At 42.8% G+C, this 23890-nt stretch overlaps 3 protein-coding genes across 6 annotated transcripts in view; 2 read left to right on the top strand and 1 right to left on the bottom strand.

The window, feature by feature from the left end:
* The first annotated feature begins 380 nt into the window (after positions 1 to 380).
* On the top strand, positions 381 to 5225 carry LOC105562511 (N-alpha-acetyltransferase 25, NatB auxiliary subunit). The gene is made up of 10 exons (XM_012013418.1): positions 381 to 791; positions 931 to 1155; positions 1250 to 1503; positions 1643 to 1866; positions 1970 to 2276; positions 2588 to 2892; positions 3004 to 3262; positions 3345 to 3590; positions 3685 to 4299; positions 4460 to 5225. The coding sequence occupies exons 1-10, from the start codon at positions 731 to 733 to the stop codon at positions 4679 to 4681; spliced, it is 2718 nt and encodes a 905-aa protein (XP_011868808.1). The 5' UTR covers positions 381 to 730; the 3' UTR covers positions 4682 to 5225.
* A 370-nt stretch (positions 5226 to 5595) lies between these two features.
* On the bottom strand, positions 5596 to 10448 carry LOC105562510 (pre-mRNA-splicing factor ATP-dependent RNA helicase PRP16). 2 transcript variants are annotated; one of them, XM_012013416.1, is made up of 4 exons: positions 10264 to 10448; positions 8357 to 9988; positions 8099 to 8242; positions 5596 to 8020 (listed from the first exon to the last, which is right to left on the bottom strand). In XM_012013416.1, the coding sequence occupies exons 2-4, from the start codon at positions 9941 to 9943 to the stop codon at positions 6350 to 6352; spliced, it is 3402 nt and encodes a 1133-aa protein (XP_011868806.1). In that variant the 5' UTR covers positions 9944 to 9988; positions 10264 to 10448; the 3' UTR covers positions 5596 to 6349. The 2 variants fall into 2 exon arrangements, with proteins under 2 accessions (XP_011868806.1, XP_011868807.1); XM_012013417.1 differs by having other exon boundaries at positions 10281 to 10448.
* A 2221-nt stretch (positions 10449 to 12669) lies between these two features.
* The window catches only part of LOC105562509 (ras-responsive element-binding protein 1), a 139047-nt gene continuing 127826 nt past the window's right edge, over positions 12670 to 23890 (top strand). Inside the window, exons 1-2 of one of the 3 annotated variants that reach the window (XM_012013413.1) lie at positions 12670 to 12917; positions 17076 to 17211. The gene's annotated coding sequence lies outside the window, so the exon portion shown is untranslated. Of the gene's footprint in view, positions 13092 to 17075; positions 17212 to 23890 lie in introns of all 3 variants that reach the window. The other 2 variants (XM_012013412.1, XM_012013415.1) reach the window with 2 other exon arrangements.

Here is a 23890-nt window from a genome sequence, read left to right as displayed (position 1 = left end):
TGACATCTCTCAGGCTTTTCTCTGTGTAAAGCCCGCTGCAGACGATGCTATTTTTCCTGCTGGAATGCTTGCGATTTACTAAATTACTAAGAATCCTGAGTGCTGAATGGTGCAACGATAGTAATTTAGTAAATCGCAAGCAATCCAGCAGGAAAAATAGCATCGTCTGCAGCGGGCTTTAGACCGTGGTCCCAAGTAAACCCTACGGCGTGGCCGCTCTCAGGCTTCTCTCTGCTATGGCAATCATGCTGTATAAACAAATAAAAGTTTACTTTCTTTGATTATCCATTTAATTTATTTCTTCTATTTGAAATACCAAGCTTTACAAATTAAACTTACCGCCATGACAACTTTCGGTTTTTGACGAAACATGGCGGCACCAATCAAAGTCGGGAACGTTATTTCGTGACTCTGATTAGAGGCTCCCTAGGCTCAGCCAGAGGTTCACTACGTTCCTTCCATTCTATTACTGCGTTCGCCAAGGGGAGACCTAGCGGGTAGCGCGGCCGGTTCGGTCATTCTTTGCACAACCGCGGTTCTATGAAGGGAGGGCTAAGAATAAAAATATTTTTGTGCAATAGCGTGCTTCGTCGCGTCGAGGTCGACCTGGCGCGCGTGAGACGCGCGTAAAAATATCTCTGTAACGCGGGAGTCGTCGAAGATGCGCCGGGGTGATCTGCGATCGTGCGTGCTTCTCGTTTGTTGATTTTATGCTACCGCAAAAAGTATCATGGCGTCCAAGGGCCATGTGGACAACACGGTGAACGAACGTCGCCTGCGACCGATTTACGGTACGTATACTCGCTTCGTCGACGGCCGTACCTCTATCCCGCCCCGTTCAGTCCCGCCGGACCGCCCGGTCGCGTCTCCAGGACTGGCGACGAGGTTATATAATGGCACCCGGTACGAGTGATTCCTCTTTGCTTTCAGACTGGCTGGACAATGGGAATAACAAGAAGGCCCTCCAAGAGGCGGACAAGGTGCTGAAGAAGCACCCGACTAACCAATGCGCCAGAGTGCTCAAGGCCCTGGCCTTGTTGCGCATGGGCAAGGAGAATGAGTGTCAGGCTATTATGGACAAGGTGCGCTCCGAGGTGCCCTGCGAGGATTCCACCCTGCAGGCGATGAGCATCTGTTACAGGGAGATACATCAACGTAAGTCCCCGGCTTGCCTCCCGTTTAGGAATATAAAGATCATATTTAAGGTTTATCGCATTGTCGTCAACTTTCGTGCGTTGTGTTTGTGCAGCGGATAAAGTTAGCGAGCTTTATGAAGCCGCCGCAAAGGCTGACCCGAACAACGAAGAGCTCCTAACGCATCTCTTCATGTCGTACGTTCGCCTCGGCGACTATAAGAAGCAACAGCAAACCGCGCTTAACTTATATAAACTGACTCATAAAAACCCATATTACTTTTGGGCTGTTATGAGTATAGTGATGCAAGCTATTCATGCTGATCAGAAGTTAGCGAAAGGAGTTATCTTGCCTTTGGCAGAAAGAATGGTTAGTACACTGATTGATCTGTTGTATCACCTATGTTTGTGGAATTAATTATAGAGTTAATTATACAGTTCATTAAGTTGCGTATAATAATGCATATTGCGAGGACGATTAATACAATTCCTTTCCATGAATACATTAGGTCCTAAAACTTGTAAGGGAGGGAAAGATTGAAGCGGAACAGGAAGTGCAACTTTATCTGATGATCTTGGAGCTGCAAGACAAAAATGAGGAAATATTAAATGTATTGTCTAGTCCTTTAGCTTCATACGTCTCGTATGTACCTCAACGAAAAGCTACGTGTTTATTGAAGCTAGAATGTTTTCCTGAAGCGGCCAATGCATATCGCGCACTTATTGAAGAAAAGTAAGACCAGTAATTTCCTTTCAGCACTTTACTCGTCTTCGTAGCATTTTGCTAGCTTTACACCTGCATCATTAAAAATTTATGCCATATTTTTATCGTACAGCATCGACAATTGGGCGTTTTATCAGAATTATCTTTCGGCGGCCTTAAAGTTTCAACGGTTGACAGAATGTTTGGATTTTTTTAACCACATTATTAATTTGTCCGAGAAAAAAATACGCGCGCCATACCTGGCCCGCCTGGAATTATTGAAGCGATGCCAGACCGAAGATCTACAATATAGTATCACCTGTATGAATTTTATGCATCAATACTTTTCTCAATTTGGAGAAAAAGGATGTGTAGTTGGAGATTTACGATTATATCTAAATCTACTTACACCCAAATCTAAGTTTGAATTATTTGAAAAGGTGAGGAAGATTATCCAACACAAGGTTTAAATATATTCTTAAAAGTATATAATGAAATGAATTTCTTTAGTTTCAATGTTTATATTCATCTAATTATGAAATAATGTAATATATTTTTTTTTCTATTCTGATAATAGGTTTGTTCTTTACAGCTGAACTTGCTGCACCAGTTCAGAGTTTATCTTTCTTTTTTCAATGTAGAAGGGGAAGGAGATAAACTCTGAACTGGTGCAACCAGTTAGTCAGCTAAAAAGAACACATCAAAATGATTGTTACAATTGCTTAATACAGCGTTATCTATGATATTGTAGATCGAAGAAGATATTGGCATTGCACCAGACGAGTTTCCTACTACAGCACAACAAATGCAAAAGCACATTCACTTGGAACAATTGCGGCGTATTTGTGGCTTCCATCATCCTCCTTTAGCAGACAAAGAGAAACAGGAACAATTGATAAAGCGATTATGCGATTTGTATGAAAAGAGTAATGAATTGTGTCCGATGCAAGATAGATTGCCAACTGATTTTTGTCCAGCAGATCCGTATATCCTATTAGCTACACATTTGTTACATCAATTATGGGTTGATACTAATGATGCATCTTTTCTCTATAGGTAATATAATTTTTTTCTCATGATGTATTACAACGAAACTAATTGATATCAATGAAAAAGTGCTAATGACATTTTGAAAACATGCACATTTTTAAAATGACGGATTTACAGGGCAATGTCATTATTGGAACACGGTCTTCTGTCGAGTCCTGTAAATTTTCACGTAAAAATTTTGCTTGTGCGTATTTACTTGGAAGCTGGTCTAGTGGTCGCGGCTGATCATGCATTCGCATTACTTGATGTAAAGCACCTTCAACTAGATTCACTGGGTCATCTCCATGCGCCACTTCTCGCTCCTCTCGGTAACTTACCCCTGGCCTCGACAACTCTTGATCATACAGCGAAATTTTTCATAGCCAACTATAAGGATGTATGTGTTTTCAAGCATACTAGGTTTAAAGGGCATATATAAGACTGTATCTAATTTAGGGACTTTGTAATTCTTCTTTTAGAGTGCAGATCATTTAACACTTGCATACAAATATGGGAGTTTTATAAAAATTCAGGATTTTGTGGAATTAAGAGAACGCCTAGAAAATTCGTTACATTTTGCTATAACAACTGTAGATAAAATGCTCCTCGATTTGTGTTGGTGTGACAGTACTACTTCTCTGTTTTCTACTTTGAATAATATGCATATCCAACCCCATCTCGATTCAATTAGATGGGCATCTTTGCGAGACAATCGTGATTTGGAGGTGAGTATTTTGGAGAATCTCAATGTAATTCGGAGAAATATAAGGGTCTAATTTAATATCAGTGCGAAATTTACAAAATTACTATGTTAAATAGGTTGTTCGCGGCTGGGAACCACTGACTCAGAGCGAGGAGGATCCAAGAATGCAGGAGGAGACACGCATATGTATGTTAAAATTACTTGCGGCAAGAAATGCCATATTGCGTATCTTGGCGGCGAGTGCTGGATCGTCTTCTATGTATCTTTCTCAAATATCTGGCGAGCTTAAAGAGTTAGCAGAAGAAAGTATACCAACTGTATTACAAAAATTTGGCACGGATGGAAAGAAGACCGGACCATGCAAAATATTGGTTCCTCTTGATGCTGTAGAAAGATTACGTGAAGCTTATCATTCGGAGCAATTAAGAACTATAGCGTGCCTTGCAAAATCACTTTCCCATTCTCACTGTCCGGACTACGATTGCATACAGATGCTGCGAACGACTCCTTGCTTGCAGACATTACCTATTCCTGATCGAGATAAGCCAGTATCTTTCAAAAACTTCTTACTCAGAGCTTCAACTTGTAGTGAATCTTTAGCGATTATTAGCGCTATATGTAGTGCATGTGCGACACAAGCGGAACCACGCGCACAATCTCAAAAGAAAAATAAGAAGAAATATAATAAGAAAATTGAGTCAAATATGATAAACGAGACCAATGAGACCAAGGTAAATTTTGTTATTGATAATTGCAACATTTCATATATGTGTAAAAATAAAGCGTCATAGATAATTATCTTTATTATACTGCTTTATAAAATAGTAGCTGTTTATATTTATGAAATTTTAGTATGACCAAATTTTATAAATGTTATTTATTGTATTGCAGACTTGGAGGGAAGTAGCTGTATTACTCTCAGAAAGAGTTGAAAATTTAGATGCGGTCCTAACAGAATTTGAAAAATATGAGTTACACACGGGATTAGATGAGAAAGACGACGTATGTGTCATCATTACGAAACGCGGACAAGCGAGCCTCCGACAAAGTTGCAGATCCCTCAAATCTCGTACCCAGCCTATATTAAGGCTTTTAAGTAATTTAAAAAGCTGAAACTATTCGACAGTGTTTGTACAAAGGACATCTATATCCGTCTACTTTTCATAATTTTCAAAAATGACTTGAGAGTTCTGTACATAATTTTTAGCTCCAATTCAATTATAAATAATGAATGAATGGTTTAATGCTGATTAAAATACCTGAGCCTACCTTCATTTTTATGAAAAGTACTACGCAGTCATTTCACTACACTGCCATTTGATCAGCTTACAACTGAAATAATGCATTCTTTAAACAAATGTAAAAATTGAAATAATACTTCTGCAATTTATAAAAGTTTCACAACTAAAGACATTAATTTTATTAATTAAAAATTGTGGTCTATCTGTTTCTACTTACGTGCCATTTTTTTCATTAAAATAGTTGTTTTCCATATTATCATGTATCACAAAGTCTGTCGATATGCGCATAAATCAATATATTTTATGAACTACTTTCGTAGACATTTTAAGGAATAACGCTCGTGGATTGCATTTAATTATATTTTGTAACAATGCGACATGGTTTCTTTCAATTATATATATTAATTATATATTCACAAATTTATTTTTAGCTAATTGATTATAAATTGTTAAATAATCCGATAGAATCGGTTTAAAAATGATAAATTGTTTACTGGAAGGGAATAAATTGCTAATATGAGGATAGACAGTTATATATTTATTTTATGTTCGCAATTACTTCAGTCAAAGTAAAAGAATGATATATACTGTTGATTGTATCGTTAATGTGTAATTAATAATCATACATAAATTTTTACATGTTTAAATTATGCATGTCTATTAATGTGCACATTATGTGATATAATTGACCGTAATTATACTGTTTTCTGTTTCTGTATCTGTGGCCCAAGCAACAAGGTTTACTCTTAGGTAAATGACTGCAGGTATGACAAAGAGCATTCAATATTGCAATAAAAATAATTTTATTTACAAAAAATCTTATACATATCACGCCTAATGATATTTTATACACATAATACTTTGTACAATATATTAATCGTCTAAAATGTTTCAATTGTCATACACATACATTGATCATTTTGCATTTCGAGTCGGAGATTAAATTGTTAACCTAATCTGAAAGTAAAGACTATAATGTAATTATACATTATAATTATGTATTGTTGTGCTGCAAGAAAAGTGGAACCCAATAAAAAAAAAAGTCCAGAGATTAACATTAAGATTGAAAATTTATCGCTGATGTTGCAGCTACAATGATAAATTATGTCAAGTTATGTCTGGTCCTTTTTTTTGCTACTAAGCCTGATCTACAATGTGCTCTTCGCGTCTAGAAACATTCTATTTTGTAGTCAATAAGTACGTTTACAAAATTTATGCGAGTGGCTAAATTGTACATCATTACGGGGAAGAATGCCTAGTGTCGTACCTCCGCATTTCCCACAATGCAGGGAAGGCCATCGTGGTGGTTTTAGTGGGTTAACTTGGCATACCTGACTATACACTGTACAATCGTACATTGTTAACAATTTTTTATAAGCATTTCGATTTGTTTATATAAAATAGAATGTTTCTAGATGCAGAAAGCACATCGTAGATTAGGCAGGAAAAGTATTACAGAACTGTATTACAGTTGAGAAAAAGATCCATTTTTGTAAACAAATATTCCAACTCAAGACATTGCACATAAAAGAAACCGAAATTATAATCCTAGCCTTCCGGGTGTATTACGATACGGGGCGGGAGTGCCCGGTTCCCTAATACCGGGCGTTAAAATCTCCTTCTTTCGAACTGACGCCTGTTCACGCTCAAGTAGCTCTTGAGCGCGCGCCTTCATCTCCTCCTCGGCCTCCTTCATTTGATGTTCCATTTCATGGAGGTGTTGCATCGCTTGCCGTCGTTTCGCACGACCGCTTCGACCGGTCTCCTTCACGCTGAAGAACATTGGGCCCAATTCAGCCAGCCAGTGACCATCCACTGCCGTGACGCACTGCATGTACTCCTTGGCGGTCATCACGAGCTCGTGGTATACGACGTAGTCAGGTGTGAAACCCATACCGAACAGCGCGGAGGTGGGATGAAGGTGACATGGCATTCCAGTACGGCAGTTGACGTACTCGCCGATGCCCTTCAGGCGTGCCGCTTGGTGAAAGTAAGCGGAGCAGATGCACTTCCGCACGATGTCCCAGTCGGTTCCGCAACTGACGACATCCATCTTCTGTTGCTTCAGAATCTCCTCGAGTTGCGATCGTACCTCCCGCACCTTGCGCATCGCCTTTGCGTGTATGAAGTGGTCATTACACCAGGAACTCGAATAACCATTCGCCTTCCATTGATTGTATACATTTAAATACGTTAGATGATCCGATTCCGGCACCTGGAACTTCTCGCGTGCCGAGTCTGAATCTTCCTCGCGTCCCTTTGGCCGATAGAAGATCGACGGGACCGACAGCATGGAGACGATGATGAGGATATCCGCGGTACAGCCTAGCTGAGAAGCGACTATGAGCATTTGACATTGCGGCGGGTCCAAGGGAAACTCGGCCATTTGTCGTCCGAGGGGAGTCAAGCGCCCGGTATGATCGAGCGCCCCCAAGATCCACAACTGATACAACGAGTTTAATATATTGTCTTGCGGCGGCGGATCCATGAAATGGAACGCCAACAGGTCCTGAACTCCTAGCGATTTTAACAGCAGTACCGTGTTGGCTAAATTTGTACGTTGTATCTCGGGGACACCCGTTAGTAACAATTCGTCCAAGTACTGCCTTCGCGTGTACAGTCTGTAGCACTGACCAGGTCCGGTACGACCGGCTCTACCCTGTCTTTGGTCAGCGTTGGCTCTCGACACGGGATAGACCTGCAGAGCGTCCATACCTATTCGAGGATTGTACACTTTCAATTTACAGTATCCCGAGTCGACGACGAAGACGATTCCGTCGACCGTCAACGACGTTTCCGCTATATTAGTCGCCACGACGCATTTGCGTAGACCACCCTCGGAACGTTGGAAGATCTTTGCCTGCAAGTCCGACGGCAGCTGGGAATAAATAGGCAGGATGGAAAGAGGCGGGGCCGATTCGATCTCAGCTAAACGTTCTTTCAGAGCCTCGCACGTGACCTCGATGTCCTCCTGACCGGGCATAAAGACCAACACGTCGCCGCTCTTGGGCTGCAAGTGAATTTGCAAGACCTGCTTCACAGCCGCGTCCACGTAATCCTCGACCGGGTTCTTCGCGTGCAGCACTTCGACCGGGAACGTGCGTCCGGGTATCTGGAACGTCGCGGCATTACCGAAGAAAGCGGAGAACTTGCTGCAGTCCATCGTTGCGGAAGTAACGATTAATTTTAGATCGTGACGTCTGGCGACAACCTACAAACATTTCTAAATCAAAAAGACTGTTCGACACGTATAAGTAATACAGGATTTAAAAAAAAACGCGAACCGCACCTCTCTCAGGAGACCGAACAATACGTCGGTGGAAAGTGATCGTTCGTGAGCTTCGTCCATTATAATCACGCTGTAACGATCCAGATCTCCTTCCCTCAAACTTTCTCTCAGTAAAATACCGTCGGTCATGTACTTGATGACCGTCTGTAAAAAGTAAAATTCACGTGTTACACGCGTCGTGTCGAGATACACAGGAATTGTATGTATTTCAGACAGAACATACAATATCCGAGTCATACTGAAATTATCGTCACTCACATCCTTCGAAGTACAGTCTTCGAAACGTATCGCGTATCCGACCTTGTCGCCCAGAGCAGTGGCCATCTCGTCGGAGACTCTCTTCGCGACGGACATGGCAGCGACCCTCCTGGGCTGAGTGCAACCGATAATACCATTGCGACTGTAGCCATCCTCGTGGAGGTACTGCGTTAACTGCGTAGTTTTGCCGCTACCGGTCTCGCCTACTATCACCACGACGCTGTTCTCCCGGATAACGTTCAGCAGCTCCTGACGCACCGCGAACACGGGCAGACTCCTCCGCTGATGCTGTATAGACCTGTGCCTGGCCTCCCCGGTCACCTCTCCCGAGCCTATGTGCCGGGCGTACTTCTGCCCGGCCTTGAAGTCCGTCTCCTGTCCCGCGTGCTCCTTGTCGTCCTTACGTCGATCGTGCACACCCATGATATTGCCGATGTGCGTGCCGGCCAACTCCCAGTGCTTCTTCTGCGCCCTGCGTCTCTCCTTTTGCTCGCGGTACGCCTTGACCAGTGCCGAGCCCTTCCTCGCCACCATAGCCATGTCGGAGGTGGGGTCGCGCACAGGCACGACCGGCTCCGGCTGCTTCGTGAACACGATGCGCCCGTCCAGGAACGGCGGGACCACGTTGTGAACGAGCAAGTGCACCCTCGCCTCCCCCTCGTCGTCCGGATCGTCGTCGTGGTCCAACGAGCTCACCACTCCGGACGTTAGCATACGGTTGCGCTCCCACAGCTCGTTGTCCTTGTTTATCTGCCGCTGCTGGGCGGACAGACGCTTCTGCCTCCTCGCCTCCAGCTCCATCTCTTTCTTGCGCGTGTACTCCTCGGACACGTTGGCAAACGCGTTGTTCTCGCCGTCGTCCAGCGCGTACCACTCCCTGTCCAGCCGCTGCTGCTCCTCCTCCCACAGCTCCTTCTCCTCGCCGTCTATCATCGGAGTGACGCCGGAACCCTTGAAATCCTTGTTCCAAGAGTTGTACTTGTAGGAAGGTGTGAATTCACTGCGGACACTGTCGCGACCGTCCCTGTTGTTATACAGATTCGGCGTCGGGTGATCCCAGCTCGAGCGTTTCGGCTCCTCGTCCTCGTCGTCGTCCCAATTGCTCTTTGACGTCGGATCCCTCGTCCGGAACTTGGGCGTCTGGGGCTCGTCCTTGAATCTAAGAGGCGTCTGCCTCACGCTACTGTCTCTGCCCCGACTCTCCCTGTCCCGATCCCTTCGTCTGTCCCGATCCCTCTCGCGCGCTCCTCTCCACGAGTTTCTGGAATTCCTGTCGTCCTCGTTCAATCGTTGACGCTTGAGCCGCGACTCCAGTCGCCGCTGCGCCTCGGAATTGACGCCTCCCGTGTGAGTGGGCGTCTCCTCCTCGTAAGTCCGGTACTTCCTGTCCTTCCCCTCGGATCTGTTGGACTTGGAGCTGGCGGGCTCCTGCGATTGCTCCCTCCTCTTGCGCTCCGCGAGCTTGTCGAGGCCCAGCACAGACGGCTTCTTGAACGTGTGATCGGAAACTTTCTTACGTATGACCAGACCACCCGGTTCATTCCCCGCAGTCCCCTCTAATCTGTACAAGCTCGGATCGTCTGACATTTTTCTCTCGGTGTGCACACCTGAATATCAGTAAAGTATTGTCTCCTGAAATGAAAATGGACGAATCATATTTTGGGAATCGCCGTTGAACAAACGCGGAATACGCGTCGCAATTCGTTATGAAATATTTATGAAATTTTGAATAGAACAAACAGACAGCTGTGTTTAAAATCTTAAAAAGGTGCAACGCTTAAAAAACCGTACCAGCGTCCTATAACCTATAAACTATAGCGTCACGCGTGAGGAAGCTAGGCGCTGTATCGCGAGATCGTAGTTTTCGCATCCATGGAACAGTTGATTGAAACGCGCTGCATAAGTACCTTCAAAGTTCACCTACGGTGTACGTTTGTAACGTGAGCTCAGGAAATACATAAAACAATCCCCAGCCTATCAATCCGGTCAAATTAACCTAGAAACGATACATCGAGGATGAAGGAGAATCGTCGAGGCAGCGTAGATAATGCATAGAAAAAGGGATCGAACGAGGCTACTCCGTCCGCTACGTATAACGCCATCTTGGGAGCTGAACAGGAACGAATCCCGAACTGTGCCATGGTTATACGACAAACACAACTGTCGGTTTTCCGTCAAGTGTATTTGGGCTGCTTTCGCGAGAGGATCAAAATGATTCGGATTAAAATGACCCTGTGCTAAGGCCTGTTCTTTATTACTGCACTACTGAACTAGTGCAATAAGTTAAAATGAAACAAATGGATTACCTCTCATTCCAACTCATTGCACCAGTGTGCACTAGTTCAGGAGTGCAGCAATAAAAAACAGACTACTATAGTCGGTCAAATCTGAAATTTCATAGCATCACATTGAAATTTTATTCAATGAAATTCCAGATTTGACCAATCATTTTAATCTGGATCATTTTGATTTTCTCGCGAAAGCAGCCTTGATGCCAATTACCCCTGGTTCACAATCTTGCTTTAAGTAAAGCCAATGGCACACGATACCATTTTTCCTACTGGATCACTTACGAGCATAGACATATATGTCTATGCTTACGAGAGCCAATCAGGATACAGCTTTGAGTCACCTGATCGAAAACTCTGCATTCTGATTGGCTCTCGTAAGCAATCTAGTAGGAAAAATAGTATCGTGTGCCGTTGGCTTAAGCTATAAGCCTTAGGCTGGATTCACATGGAGCGTAACTTGCGTAGCGTAACCTGCGTATCACCAATCATAGGGTCATTCTGATAGAACCGTTTCAATAATTCCGTTGAAATAGTTCTGTGATTGGTGATACGCAGGTTACGCTACGCAAGTTACGCTCCATGTGAATCCAGCCTTAAGCCGTAAGAAATTAACCAATCACAGGTGAGAGTGAGGGTAATAAATGTCTGTGATTGGTTAATTTCTTACGGCTTAAAGCTTGCAGCTTATGCCCGATTTCTTCACATCCAGTTATGTTACGGTTAAAGTTAAACGGGAAATAACTACCAGATCCATGCACGTGATTGGCCAAAACTTGAGATTAACCTCCGGATAATTTTATCGGGAAGTGAAAAAATCGGCCATTAGTCCCAGTCTACAATAGATGATTTAAGCCCTGAGCTTTAAGAAATTGGCCAATCACGGTCAAGTATGAGTAGAATGCGCGACTGTGATTAGTCAATTTCTTAAGGCTTAGGATTTAAATCTCTATTGTAGATTGGCACTTAAGCCCGTATCAAACTACGGATTGGGATTGGGATTAGATTGAAATTTAACCAATCACAATAAAGTTTACTAATCTCAAGTAACTTTCAGTAACTTTTAAGCCTGTATCAGACTACGGATTGAGATTGGGATTAGATTGAAATTGGACCAATCAGAGTAAAAGTTACTGAACTTGAGCTTAGTAAACTTTACTGTGATTGGTTAAATTTCAATCTAATCCCAATCCCAATCCGTAGTCTGATACGGGCTTTACTCTGATTGGTCAAATTTCAATCTAATTCCAATCTCAATCCGTAGTCTGATACGGGCTTTACTGAAAGCAAGATTGTGGACCAGAGGTAAGGCTAGTTTATAGTCAATTCTTATATTTAACTTTGAGTGAATTTGGTTGTTTGCACTAGTGCGCACTGACAATGAGTGCAAGCGAATTCGCTATTAGTAAATGTCATGGGGAGCCTCTTAAGATGATTTTGAAATAAGAATCGACTATGAATACCGGCCTCAGTCATTTTATATTCAAGACCGTCTTAAGATTACCTTTAGATACTCGACAGCCAATAAAATGTTCCGTACAGCATCTTTGGATAAATTCAAGGCGGTCCTGGATATCTGACTATGAATACCGGCCTTATCTCTCCATATTGATTGTATTGCTCATTTCTTCCACGCGTCATTACTTCTAGTTTTTCTATGCTCCACGAACTTGAATGCGCATGCGCATGCGCCCGGTTAGTTTCGCGCCGCGACACAGGCCGATTCGAGGCTAGGTGGGACTCGCTTCGCGTGTAAATCTCATCCTCGTGTCAAAAATGAATCGCGCGGCAGGTAAATATCACACTCTCGTGACGCGGCTGTACAGTTCGCACTTGGAAGATCGCTGTCGAACGCGCGCGCTCGGTCGTCGTACGGATCGTCGGATTAATCGTCGGGAAGCCGGCAAGAAGCGCGGCGGTGGCGATGCGCGGCGCGCGCATGCGCGAACGCCCGTTTCCCGCCGCGTCGAATCCTCGGAGTCGCGAAGCGAAGATCGTCTCGCGTTTGGCACGCACGTACTCGCGTGAGATGATAAGAGGAGAACCAGCCACGCGAGCTGAAGCGCGTGCCGATAAACGGCGGAAGTCGAGTGCGCGGCGTCGCAACGCCGCCGTTAATTAATATCCGCAGCGTTGATTGATCGCCGGCGATCGTTGTCCGCGGCTGTCGCTCAGCGCCAATGTCGCCGCGCGTCCCCGTCTCCTCGATCGGCGGCGGAAAGAGCGTCTCTCACCTGGCAATTCTCGAGGGGCAGCATGGAGCAGCATCCACGGTAAGACAGGGTCTAAATTCCTCGCAGTCAATTGTTGAAATTCTCTCTTAATCAGACGCGCCTGATCTGGAATCCCCCGGGCGAGGGTCTCGACGCCCCAGTCGTGACGTGCGAGCCGTACATTGGGAGTGCCGTGTGAATCATTGGACGGGCGGTTGTTGCAACGATTCATCGGTATGTCGTAACGATCGTCTCTCGCCTCTATTTTACCTCTTTTAGGTACGGTTTCTCCAAACGTCGCTTAACTTTAATCTTACGAAACCGGGCCTTAGACCCTTTAACCTTCATTCATTCTTTGTCCCTTCTCAACTGTACTTTACAAAGAGACAAACCAGAATTAACGTTAGTTTAATTCTGGTTTGTCTCTTTCTGAAGTACAGTTGGGAAGAGACAAAGAACGAATTAAGCTAAGGTTAAAGGGCCTAAAGGCCTGTGTCCATGATCCTAGAACTTGGTCCAAGTTCTAGTTTCGAGAAATATGTAACCAATCAACTTGCAGCTATTCCATAAAAGCTACAAGTTGATCGGCTGTATATTTCTCGGAACTAAAACTTGGACCAAGTTCTAGCATCGTGGACACAAGGCTTTAGACCCGGTTTCTACGTCGCTTAACTTTAACCTTAGCTCAGTTCACTCTTTGTCTCTTTCTAAGGGAAATAGAAAGAGACGAAAAGTGAATTAAGCTAAAGTTAAAATTTCGTGGCGTTGGTGCCTTAGGCCAGATTTCACCAAACGTCGATTAACTTTCATTTTAGTTTAATTCATTTAATTCACGTTTGTCTCTTTCTAAAGTAACAGTCGAAAGGAGACAAAGAATGAATTAAACTGAGCTGAAAGTTAAACAGCGTTGGTGAAACCGGGCCTTAAGCTTTTCGCTAAACGTCGCTTAACTTCAATCATACAAGTTTAAACCCAGCGAGAGATGACTCGTCGATCGATGTCGAAACGATGTCGAATCGACATCGACACCGTCGAATCGACGTCGACTCGACAGCGATCGACGAGGGGGAAACCGCTGAGGGCATTGTGGTGTACATATTTGCGGCATTACTGGGCATTATTAGGACATTTTTTGGGCATTACGTCTTGCTGGGGCATTATAAAGATAAAATAAGATATAATAAGGTACAGTAAGATAAAATAAGATAAAACAAGATAAATACGATAAAAGAAGATAATAAGATAAAGTAATGCCCACTGGGCATTAGTGGGCATTGGTGTACAAGATTTTGGTTAGCGGTTTCCCCCTCGGCGATCGACGAATCATCTCTCGCTGGGATTCACGCTTTGTCTCTTTCTGAAGTAACAGTTGGAGACAAAGAACGGATTAAGCTAAGCTCAAAGTTAAACAGCGTTGGTGAAACTGGACCTCATTGAGGTTGTCGAATCGCTTCCTTACGACATTCTCAACGTAATCGTGGAACGATGTATGCGCGCGGTGCTCGTTGCTACTTGCAAAATTTATATTCTGCATTTTTCAGAGAAAACGGCGATATGAACGAAGGAAAATACGATACGGTACTGTAAAAGGCAAGAAACAAATATCAAAATTTGACTGTCCGCATAGATTTACAATAAATTGTAATCCATTTCGAGACTCGTATTCTCCTACGAAATCGAAGCAACATGTTTTCATGTTTCGGTAAAATGCGATTTTCATATCAAAGTAATCTTAAAATTGAGCTTACACATAATTTGCACGTTTAATGGCGCTATTACAGGATTAGTCTCCTTCGTCTAATCGTTTATTAATTTTTAATTGCATTTTACAGCAGTCAGCATTTTTGCTGATCGGAGGGCATTGAAATTAATTTAACGCGCATCGCATTTTAATGCATTATTAAATTAATTTCACATTCACTTTTGATTTTAAAAAAGTTTTACCTAACCTTTGATTGTTATATCAGAATTCGATATTCCCTAATCGCGATTCACGATTGAACTTTCCATTTAAGAAAACTCGATTAACCGATCTAGCCAGTCACCTCCGTAAACGGGCCTTTGCTACGACGACTTTTAATCGATACGTTGTCTTTCACATTTTTTGCAACAGACTCTGTGACACCATGATTGTTAGATTCATTGAAATGAGCTGTAGAGTCTCGCTCTCTTTCGTCTGTTGATTTTCGCTCGACTATGTTTTCGGCGAGGCTTCCTTTAACTTCGTCGTATAATTCTTTATTTGCCATCTCCGTCGGTTTTGCATCTCTTCTCTGTTTATTTTTATTATATTTTGTCCAGCAACGTTGGAATTTCGCGACAACGTCCTTCCAGATGCACAGTTCTTCCACTGAAAGGTAAAATTTAGTCATAATTATAAATTATCCAGCCTTATCGATTAAAAAATCGTAAATTAGTTTTCAAATTTGACAATCTAATTTCACGCTGTTACAATGGAGAAATATTTGAACGTAGTATTTTGCATATACTTCCAGCTAACATTAAAGCCCGTATCGGACTACGAGTCGAGATTGAGATCAGATTGAAACCAATCGGAGTAAAATTTGCCAAACTTGAGATTAGTAAACTTTACTCCGATTGGTAAAATTTCAAGCTAATCTCAATCCGTAGTCTAACATGGACTTAATGCTAGAAATATATTTACAATTTGCAACGTTAGCGTGAGGCGAGCCTCGACATTAGAAGCTTTCGATAAAATCTGTTTTCGACTTCAGGACTCGCACATGAGTTGGAATTAAATAATGTCTCGTCATATTCGCGAATGAGGTTCCACAATCTTAACCGCGCATTTTTCAGTGTCTTACCGAATAGAAGCAGCGTTAGAAACATAAATAATCCCGTGGGCAAGTTTGCATTGGGTAGTACGGTATGCGCCAATTCGTAAAGAGCTGGCACCTCGTGAAAAGCCATCCCTTCGATAGTGTTGACGAGCCATGGCAGGTAAAGATACGGAATTCCATACGTATTGCCGATTGTTAGCATCGTTGTTGACACCAACGCCGCAAGCACGTCCCCCACCATTATCTTAATCCTCAAGTCTGCGTCGAGCAAGATCACAAATTATTTTCTACCATCATCGCGCTCACGTTAATTACTCGTGCGAAGCTGGAGCTCAGTTACTGTAATTGCGGCGGAATAAATTGTTAAAAACCGCAGGTCTCGGCGAAATAGAACGAGATGAACTGCGCGAACCGGCTTCCAGGGCGATCGAGCTTAGACAGTTTGTAGTGAAACATATTATACCTAAGTACAGCGTCTTCAACTGAAAGAAATATAAAGAACAAGAGACATTTTCAGTTAATTGTTTAAATCAAATGTTAAAAGTATACCGATTATTTTTTGTATTCTACAGTAATTGTCTGGATTGAAATTTTAGTTGAATAATCAAATGCAATAATTTGTGGAGGAATAACAATTGTGGTGCCAGAAACGATCGGATTAGAATCGACAAAAAACTAATATATATGTATTTACCTTGGAATTTTTTATTTTATAATCATCGTCTTTAACTTTCGTGTCTGAACTCGACGTTCCCGAGTCGAGAATCATGATCAATTTTCTGTTAAATTTCCCCAAAATTTTCTCTATTATCTCATTGACTGCTTAATGCTAGCTGTTAGATTGGTTATAGATCGTTACACATGTGTCATCCATAATTTGTCTGAAAAGTTTAACGGCGCGAATAAAAGACGGAGCGAACATCGCCTAACTTCAGCTGTATGAGTCTTTCTTTCCACATGTATTTCTTGATTTATTATAACTCATACATGAATGTCTAAAGTAAGAGTATTATAATTTTTGTTTGTGCAAAATGTAATATATATCGTAGCAAGTAAAATTTACAACTGCCTTCTCTCTCATTTTTTACTGTTGCACATTGCATCGATATTTGCACTCGTTTGCGTTTCTTATTTCCATATGTAGATATTTCTTTCCGTATCTCTGTATTTTTTTCTTCTTATTGTTAGATGCAATTGAGCACTTTTTGCTCAACGAGCAAATTGCTATTTACAAAGTAAGGAGTTACATAATTGTTACAGTTTCCGATTTGTAGTTGTAATTGTAGCTCTCGCCGCTCGAAATCCCTGCAACGTCGCAGGGGGAAAAAAACCGTCGGCATCGTGTGCGGCCCGAAGATCCGCTCATTGTTTGTCTAATGCATATTGACTATTAACAGCAAATCCGTTTGCCTTATAGGTCAAGCTGCGGCTACGTCACGTCCTTATTCGCTAAGCAGTCTCATCGCTCCCGGTCATCTTCGGCCGTCATCCATATTCGGCGGTCTCACCCACAGGCAATGCCAGTCGCATTCATAAAAGCGTCTACCTGTTTGGTGAGTAGAACGCATTAAATACCCATGCATTAAACGAAAGGACAAATCGTCGTATTCAGCGACGATTCAGCGTTGCGACGAAGTATGCTCATTCGTACTCGCGAGACTCCCTTTGACCACAACGTTGTTGGCGAAAATGTGTTTTAAAAAACAGTTCGGTCACGTGGTCGCTTTATAAGTGAAATTTATTGGTACCAAATCGGAGGAACAACAGAAATAAAACGATGATCGATAACCGATGTATAATTTACGACCGTTCGTTTCACGATATGACACAATATCTCTATCTATAAGAACTTACTTCTTTTCATATGTGACAATAAATAGAGTACAATAAGGGAATCTGAAAGAATGATAAAAACGTACAAAAACTGTATCTTATACTCTTAAAAGTTTTCTAACTGAATGAAGCTCTCGGACAAAACCAAAGTCGTTACAATGAATTTTCTAACATTTTTTAAAAATAACGTTTAAAATAATTAATTTTTAATAAATAACTTCTTAGGATAAAAATTAAAGTTTAAAATTAATTTAATCCAAATATTTATTTTGTAAATTTACTAATATCGCATCAGTATTAATGTTCTATGAAAATGAAGTGCAACTTGAGTAAAAAAAATACGCTATCTTTTTCTGAGAAATCTCGTAATCTTTAACGCTGTCAATTTTACTAATCGAGATAATGTTTCGCCTATCCGATCCGAACAACTCGAGGAGGATAAGCCAGGCAGCAGCTCGATCGAAAGCGGGCGCGTTCGAGAAGACCCGGGGCGTGCCGGAGATTACGATCGATCTGCTCTTTAAATTCCTCGCGAAAGCCTGCCCTCGATATTGCCGGCGCGCAGATTCCCGTCCGACATCCCGGTCGACCGTTTCGGCATCACGCACCGTCCGTGGCGAGTCGCGTACACCGAGAGGACGCGTACACGCACCGGCGCGGCGTGGCGCGGCGGCGCGGCGATACATACCGTGCGCGTCGTATACGCGAGGACGTGTACGGGGACACGACGAGTACGTGTCCTGCGAGCGAGAGGTGATCGAGGGATAGATGCAGAGAGCCGTGGGCTCTCTGCTTCCGCGTGGACGGACAATCGCCTTTTGACGTGCGTAGCGACGTGATTAGCTGCTTTCGCGCCCCGAACACACGAGATCGCTATAGTCTACCCTCTGTGGACTTGAAGAGTGTCTCCGTGACACAAACAATTATGTAACACTCAGGGTGGTATTCCTGGTCCGATTATATGTTCAAAATTGCAAGGGGGTAATGTAATCGCTTGATGTAATCATGGGACAGTGTCTCCGAGAGCATTATGGAATCCTTACGAAAGCTCCATGTAATCGTTTTGCCTTTATTTTCAAGTTTCTTCACTTGTTAGACGATGAACATTAAATTTGAACCTTTTCTCAACTTGTTTACGCCTATAACCGCGTACTATTTTTTTCATAACAAGACTGAAGTAGTTGCTGTTAGGATAGTGAGTTGACACACCTTTGCGCGCAAATTTAGAGAACAATAAACAGTAGATACAAATGCAAAATTACTTCTCGTCAAGACCACGGTTAGATTGGTGGGAAAAGTGGGAAGTGAGGAAACATGTTTTCTACCTAGCCGAATATTACAATCTTAATTGAAGTTACCTCTACAAGCAAATAATCAAAAAGATATAATGTCTTGAGGAAATCTAACAGCTCTTAACAACGTCGCCTATTTTTAAACGTGCATATAAGACAACGATTTGCAATTAGATGAAATTATTTGTAATCTAATGAAATCGTGCAATCGGTGGGACAACATTTTAGCTAGTGGTTGCCCCTCTTGCAAAATTGTCTTTACGTCTGGCACGAGACTTCGTTCAAGCAACAAAACGGCCGTACAGTGTCTCAAGATCGAGCTTGATCCTACCCTAGTAGGACAATACATTGGCGCAATATTTGGAAATAATGTGAATCTAGTATTCCCAATATTGGTCCAATATTGTAAGGTGGCCTTCTCTTACTTAGCCAATATGTCTATTTAGCAATGTTGATCTAATATTCTTATTACATTGTTAAATATTGGCCAATGCACTTCCAATATAAATCTAATATTATATAATTATTATCGTGCAATATTTGCATATATTCCAAGAACAATATTGGCTTTACGTTGGACAATATTGGCCAAAGTATTTCTAATATAATCAATATTGGACCAATATTGTCTTTACGTCTGGCACGAGACTTCGTTCAACCAACAAAACGACCGTACAGTGTCTCAAGATCGAATTTGATCCTACCCTAGTAGCACAATGTATTGGCGCAATATTGGGAAATAATGTGAATCCCAATATTGGTCCAATATTGTAAGATGGCCTTCTCTTATTTAGCCAATATGTTTATTTAGCAATATTGATCTAATATTCTTACTACATTGTTAAATATTGGCGAATGCACTTCCAATATAAATCTAATATTGTGTAATTATTATGTAACACAACCAACATTGGACCAATATTTAACCAATGTTTAGCCAATGCACTGTGCTACTTAGGGAGATGATCTTGAATGTTAAGGTCGGGCTATGTCGCTATGAACACCGGTCGTAATTCACGTAAAACTCCGTGACAAATAGCCGCCGCTAACGCAATAGCGGTTCGCTTATCTCAACGAAATTCTCAATGAGGCACGGGAGCGGATAACGCGCGCGAGATAGATTACCACCTTACGGATATTTTTTTCCCACCGCGTTGTATGATCGCCGCGTTCCCGTCTCTGTCGTTGTAATTATTAATCTACACGCACGCGGTAGGGCCTGCGGTAATACGTAATATCGCTCGGGATATACTTTTCACCGTTGGCTACGGCACTGCTCACGCGTGCGTGTATTATACGTGTGTGCGTGCGCGCGTCCGTCGAAGAAAGCTCCTCCGCGCTTGAGTAACGCTACGGGACTCTCGTGAAGTCTCTCCTCTCGGCTCTGGATGACCGCGGCCGATCGCCACTCGCATGAGCATTCGGATCACGCTGCCGGAGCGGGCACGTAACAATTTCTGTTCTTGGGACCGGAGCCACTGGATCGTCGATCTTTTCGCTCCTCACTTCGACTTCGCGACGCGCACTCGGCGGCCCGAAACGACTCGGCCCTCCCGGTCCTCTGAGCCTTGACTCTTAATTTGGGCAAGGGCACCCCACGTGACACGTACCGTACGACAAAGAGCTTGGAAATCGCTCCGAAAAACTCACGCTGGCTTACTTGCTCGCGTAACGTTACTTTAGAATTTATCTACGTCCCGTATGCAACGTTTCCTCGCGTATCACGTGGCAGAGATTTATTTTAATATACTTCGCGCCGTGTTATATATTTATCAGCGTGCTACGCTCGCTACCTGGAGGAAGCAGAAAAATTATAGACGAGACTGAAAGCTGTAAAATGCACGGTAGATTTTGTTACTTAAAACAGCACAGGCGCCTAGAATTCTGTAAGGTTTCGTGATTAAAATTCGATTGAAATTATCTGTGCCTTCGTCGCTCTTTAACGCGGACAAGTAACTCTCTGCTATATACGTCGCGGTCTTCCGGTCATTCTCGCACACATCTCTTCGCCGCTGATATTCAATTCCGGCAAAATCTTGTCGGTTAATGCGACCATTAGGAGTTCCCAGTCGTGATAAGATCAATCCTCGCGTGTCGCAATGCCGTTGTACTTTCCGAGGTGTCGGCCATTTGAGGCCAAAGCTGTCGGTTTTTACGGGCCAACGTGTTTCAGATTTCGATCGATGATGACGACGTTTCGACATTCGGACTGCCGGCTGATCATGGTGCAAGATTTAAGTCTTGATTCATCAGAGGGGGAGAGAGAGGAGGGGGGGGGACCGCGAAGAGGGGGGGGGAGGATCCGATTGATAGGCGCATCAGGCACACGCTGAATTCTTATGCTAATGCGAGAAAGGAGCCGAGAAGACAATACATCCACACGCAAACTCCCGGGGCATCTGTATACACCCTGCGTCCCGTATTCTGTATTCCGTCAAGTGAATTAATACAATCACGAGGACCGCCGGGTGATTTTAGATGCGGTGAGATCGTGTTCGCCACCCGGTGCTTTTTATTGAGCTTTCTCGTCGGGAAAGGGGGATCGTCGCGAGCGGCGGTGACGATGGCCAGGCAAATGCCTCGTAACCGGTCCAGAGTTGTACGTGTCCGCTGCACTGAGAAAAACGTCCGACTAAATATAATCGGTTAATTCAATTACGTAATAACAAACGGATATATCCGATCAAATCGTACATCCGATGAAAAATGTGACCGGTTTTTCCAATCGAATTTCGTCGGCTGTATCCATAATTTTATCGGAAATTTGAGCAGCTTCTTGTCGCCAGTGGTAATCGACCAAGGGGAATTTTTTAAAAAAATCGACCAAACTGGCAAAATTGATGTTTACTTTAGTCACGACGTTTCGAACCCTTTATCGGGTCCTTTTCAAGTACAATCTAAAGTTGACTGAACATTTTAATTTATGCCGAAACAGAACGGGTTCATGAGTCTGCGGTGGCAAATTCATAATATCACATACGTCTCGGTAGTCAGTGGATTTATAATGGTGACGTCTATTTCTAAAAATTCCAAGTGGCAACCGTACGTTTGCGCATCTCGAAGAAAACTCAGTTGTATTTGCACAATTTAGACTGTACTTGAAAAGGACCCGATAAAGGGGTCGAAACGACTAAAATAAACATCAATTTTGCCAGTTTGGTCGATTTTTTTTAAACATTCCCCTTGTTTAATTGGTTTATCCGATGAAAATTTTTCTCAGAGTGGAGAATGTTGAATCGGTCGTTCTGAGGGTCAATTCTGTATCTTACAATATAGTGAAAATGCTAAAAGTGAGCAGCTTTGTCTCTTTCTGAGGTGACGGCTAGAGAGAGGCGAAGCTATTCACTTTTGGCATCTTCACTATAGTGTAAGGTACAGAATTGATACCCTGACGTAGACGTATGTCGCAAAAGACATTTCCTTCTTCCTATGCGAAAGTGATTGGTCGTTTTCATAGAAAAGTTGACTCATTGTTTTCGCCCTTTCCGCAATGCTGATTCAATGAAACGTTACAGCCAAATACGGCTACGTGTGTAATCCGAAGAGTGTAGTCTCGCGCTTTTAATATCGACTCCCATCAAATTTAATCGAGGTCTTAATTAGAAACACGACGAAAGATCCACAGAGAGCTTTGCTGCTTTGGCAAACGGAGTCCGCTCAGCAATTGTTATTCTATGAAAAATCCCGTTTATGTCCTTTGCTTTTCTAAAATTTTAATAACGTGATAAAAGACTAACGCACAAAATGGGTCAAATCAGAGGCTGCCAATGAATTCGTTTAAACTAATGTCCATGCATGAATATGCAAAAAAAACCCGTTGCGTTATACGTTTCTTTTACGTGATCGATTTATTGAGTCGCTTGCTAGGAAAGTATAAAGTCGTCCCTTGTCTCCTTTCTCCTTCTCTCTGACGGCTCTGCGATGCACGATACACGTGGATCTTACTTCCGGTTAGTACCCGAACATTACGGTATCGATCGCGCTTCCGTCAATCATGGATAGCACTGAAATATCATCCGTCTGAAATGATCTCCTGAATTTTTCTGAAAACCTTCGAACGATTGTTCGGAGATGATTCTTTTCCGCAAAAAAAATCTCATCGGCTAATTAGATTTAGTTTTATAAACACGTGAGGTGAGATATGTATTACAATCTTGTGTTATCGAGGCTCTTAATCTTAATAAACGCGTGAAAAACTTTGGCTGAAAAAAAATTAATTAAATGCTTAAAGATATATCGCGGCGAAGCAACACTGGGACGATGATTAAACTTGAAAATCTCTATATATTAATTAGCTTCGGTCGGTCATTGATTAGCTACTCCCTAATCCCCTGCTAGATCATGGTTCCAGCACGCTGTATGCGTGCAACGTGTGCGGAGAAAATTAACCACGATTAACGCTAATTGACGACTGGTGCAATCCGTTCTAAATGAGTACATTTCACTCGAGCGTTCGGGAAGTGCTTTTATCGAGAAATACGCAACAACTTTCCGAACGATCGCGAACGAGGGGCATATTAGAGACGCTCATGCGTGGTGTTCTTTCTTTGGTCGTCGATGCAGAAGAGCAGCCGACTTGGCAGAACTTAAGGCCGCCGCACACAAATTGACATAACAGTAACAGGCGTAGCGTACAAGCGCCCTGGTCCGATGAGACGCTCGACGCGAGCCACCGTATTGTTGCGCAGAATTTATTTTGAGCGTTTCATTAGTCGAGACGCTTATACGCCGCGCTTATGCACTTATGTAAATTTCTGTGCGGTGGGCTTTACGATGTAACGGTCGTTCTGCTTCGCCAGGGTGGATGAATGCAGCATTTCTCGCATTGCGATCGTAACTGTTCGCTAAATGACAAACCGCTGGAGAACAGATAAGGGTCTACGAATATATTGGTATCAATCGCCTGAGAGAGATTGTAATTGCATTATTATATTACACGCACTGAAAAAAATTTCTGGTTGAATATGGACGAATCAGATAATTCCTTTAGGATTTACCAGAATTCCTTTAGGATTTACCAGAATTCCTGTAATCCTACAGATCCTAAAGGAATTCTGGTAAATCCTAAAGGAATTATCTGATTCGTCCATATTCAACCAGAAATTTT

This window comes from Vollenhovia emeryi, unplaced genomic scaffold, assembly GCF_000949405.1.
Source record: "Vollenhovia emeryi isolate VEMERY1.0 unplaced genomic scaffold, V.emery_V1.0 DF939187.1, whole genome shotgun sequence".
Lineage (NCBI taxonomy): Eukaryota > Metazoa > Arthropoda > Insecta > Hymenoptera > Formicidae > Vollenhovia > Vollenhovia emeryi.
The sequence above is the reverse complement of the archived record's forward strand: the minus strand, read 5'-3'. Positions and strand labels throughout refer to the sequence as shown.

Excerpts from the sequence above, each read along its gene's own strand:
- LOC105562511 (XM_012013418.1), top strand. The coding sequence starts at position 731 with ATGGCGTCCAAGGGCCATGTGGACAACACGGTGAACGAACGTCGCCTG. Across the intron at positions 1,504-1,642 it reads TGCCTTTGGCAGAAAGAATG|GTCCTAAAACTTGTAAGGGA; the intron begins GTTAGTACACTG and ends TGAATACATTAG. Across the intron at positions 4,300-4,459 it reads ACGAGACCAATGAGACCAAG|ACTTGGAGGGAAGTAGCTGT; the intron begins GTAAATTTTGTT and ends ATTGTATTGCAG.
- LOC105562510 (XM_012013416.1), bottom strand. The coding sequence starts at position 9,943 with ATGTCAGACGATCCGAGCTTGTACAGATTAGAGGGGACTGCGGGGAAT. Across the intron at positions 8,243-8,356 it reads AAGACTGTACTTCGAAGGAT|ACGGTCATCAAGTACATGAC; the intron begins GTGAGTGACGAT and ends TACTTTTTACAG. Across the intron at positions 8,021-8,098 it reads TGTTCGGTCTCCTGAGAGAG|GTTGTCGCCAGACGTCACGA; the intron begins GTGCGGTTCGCG and ends AAATGTTTGTAG.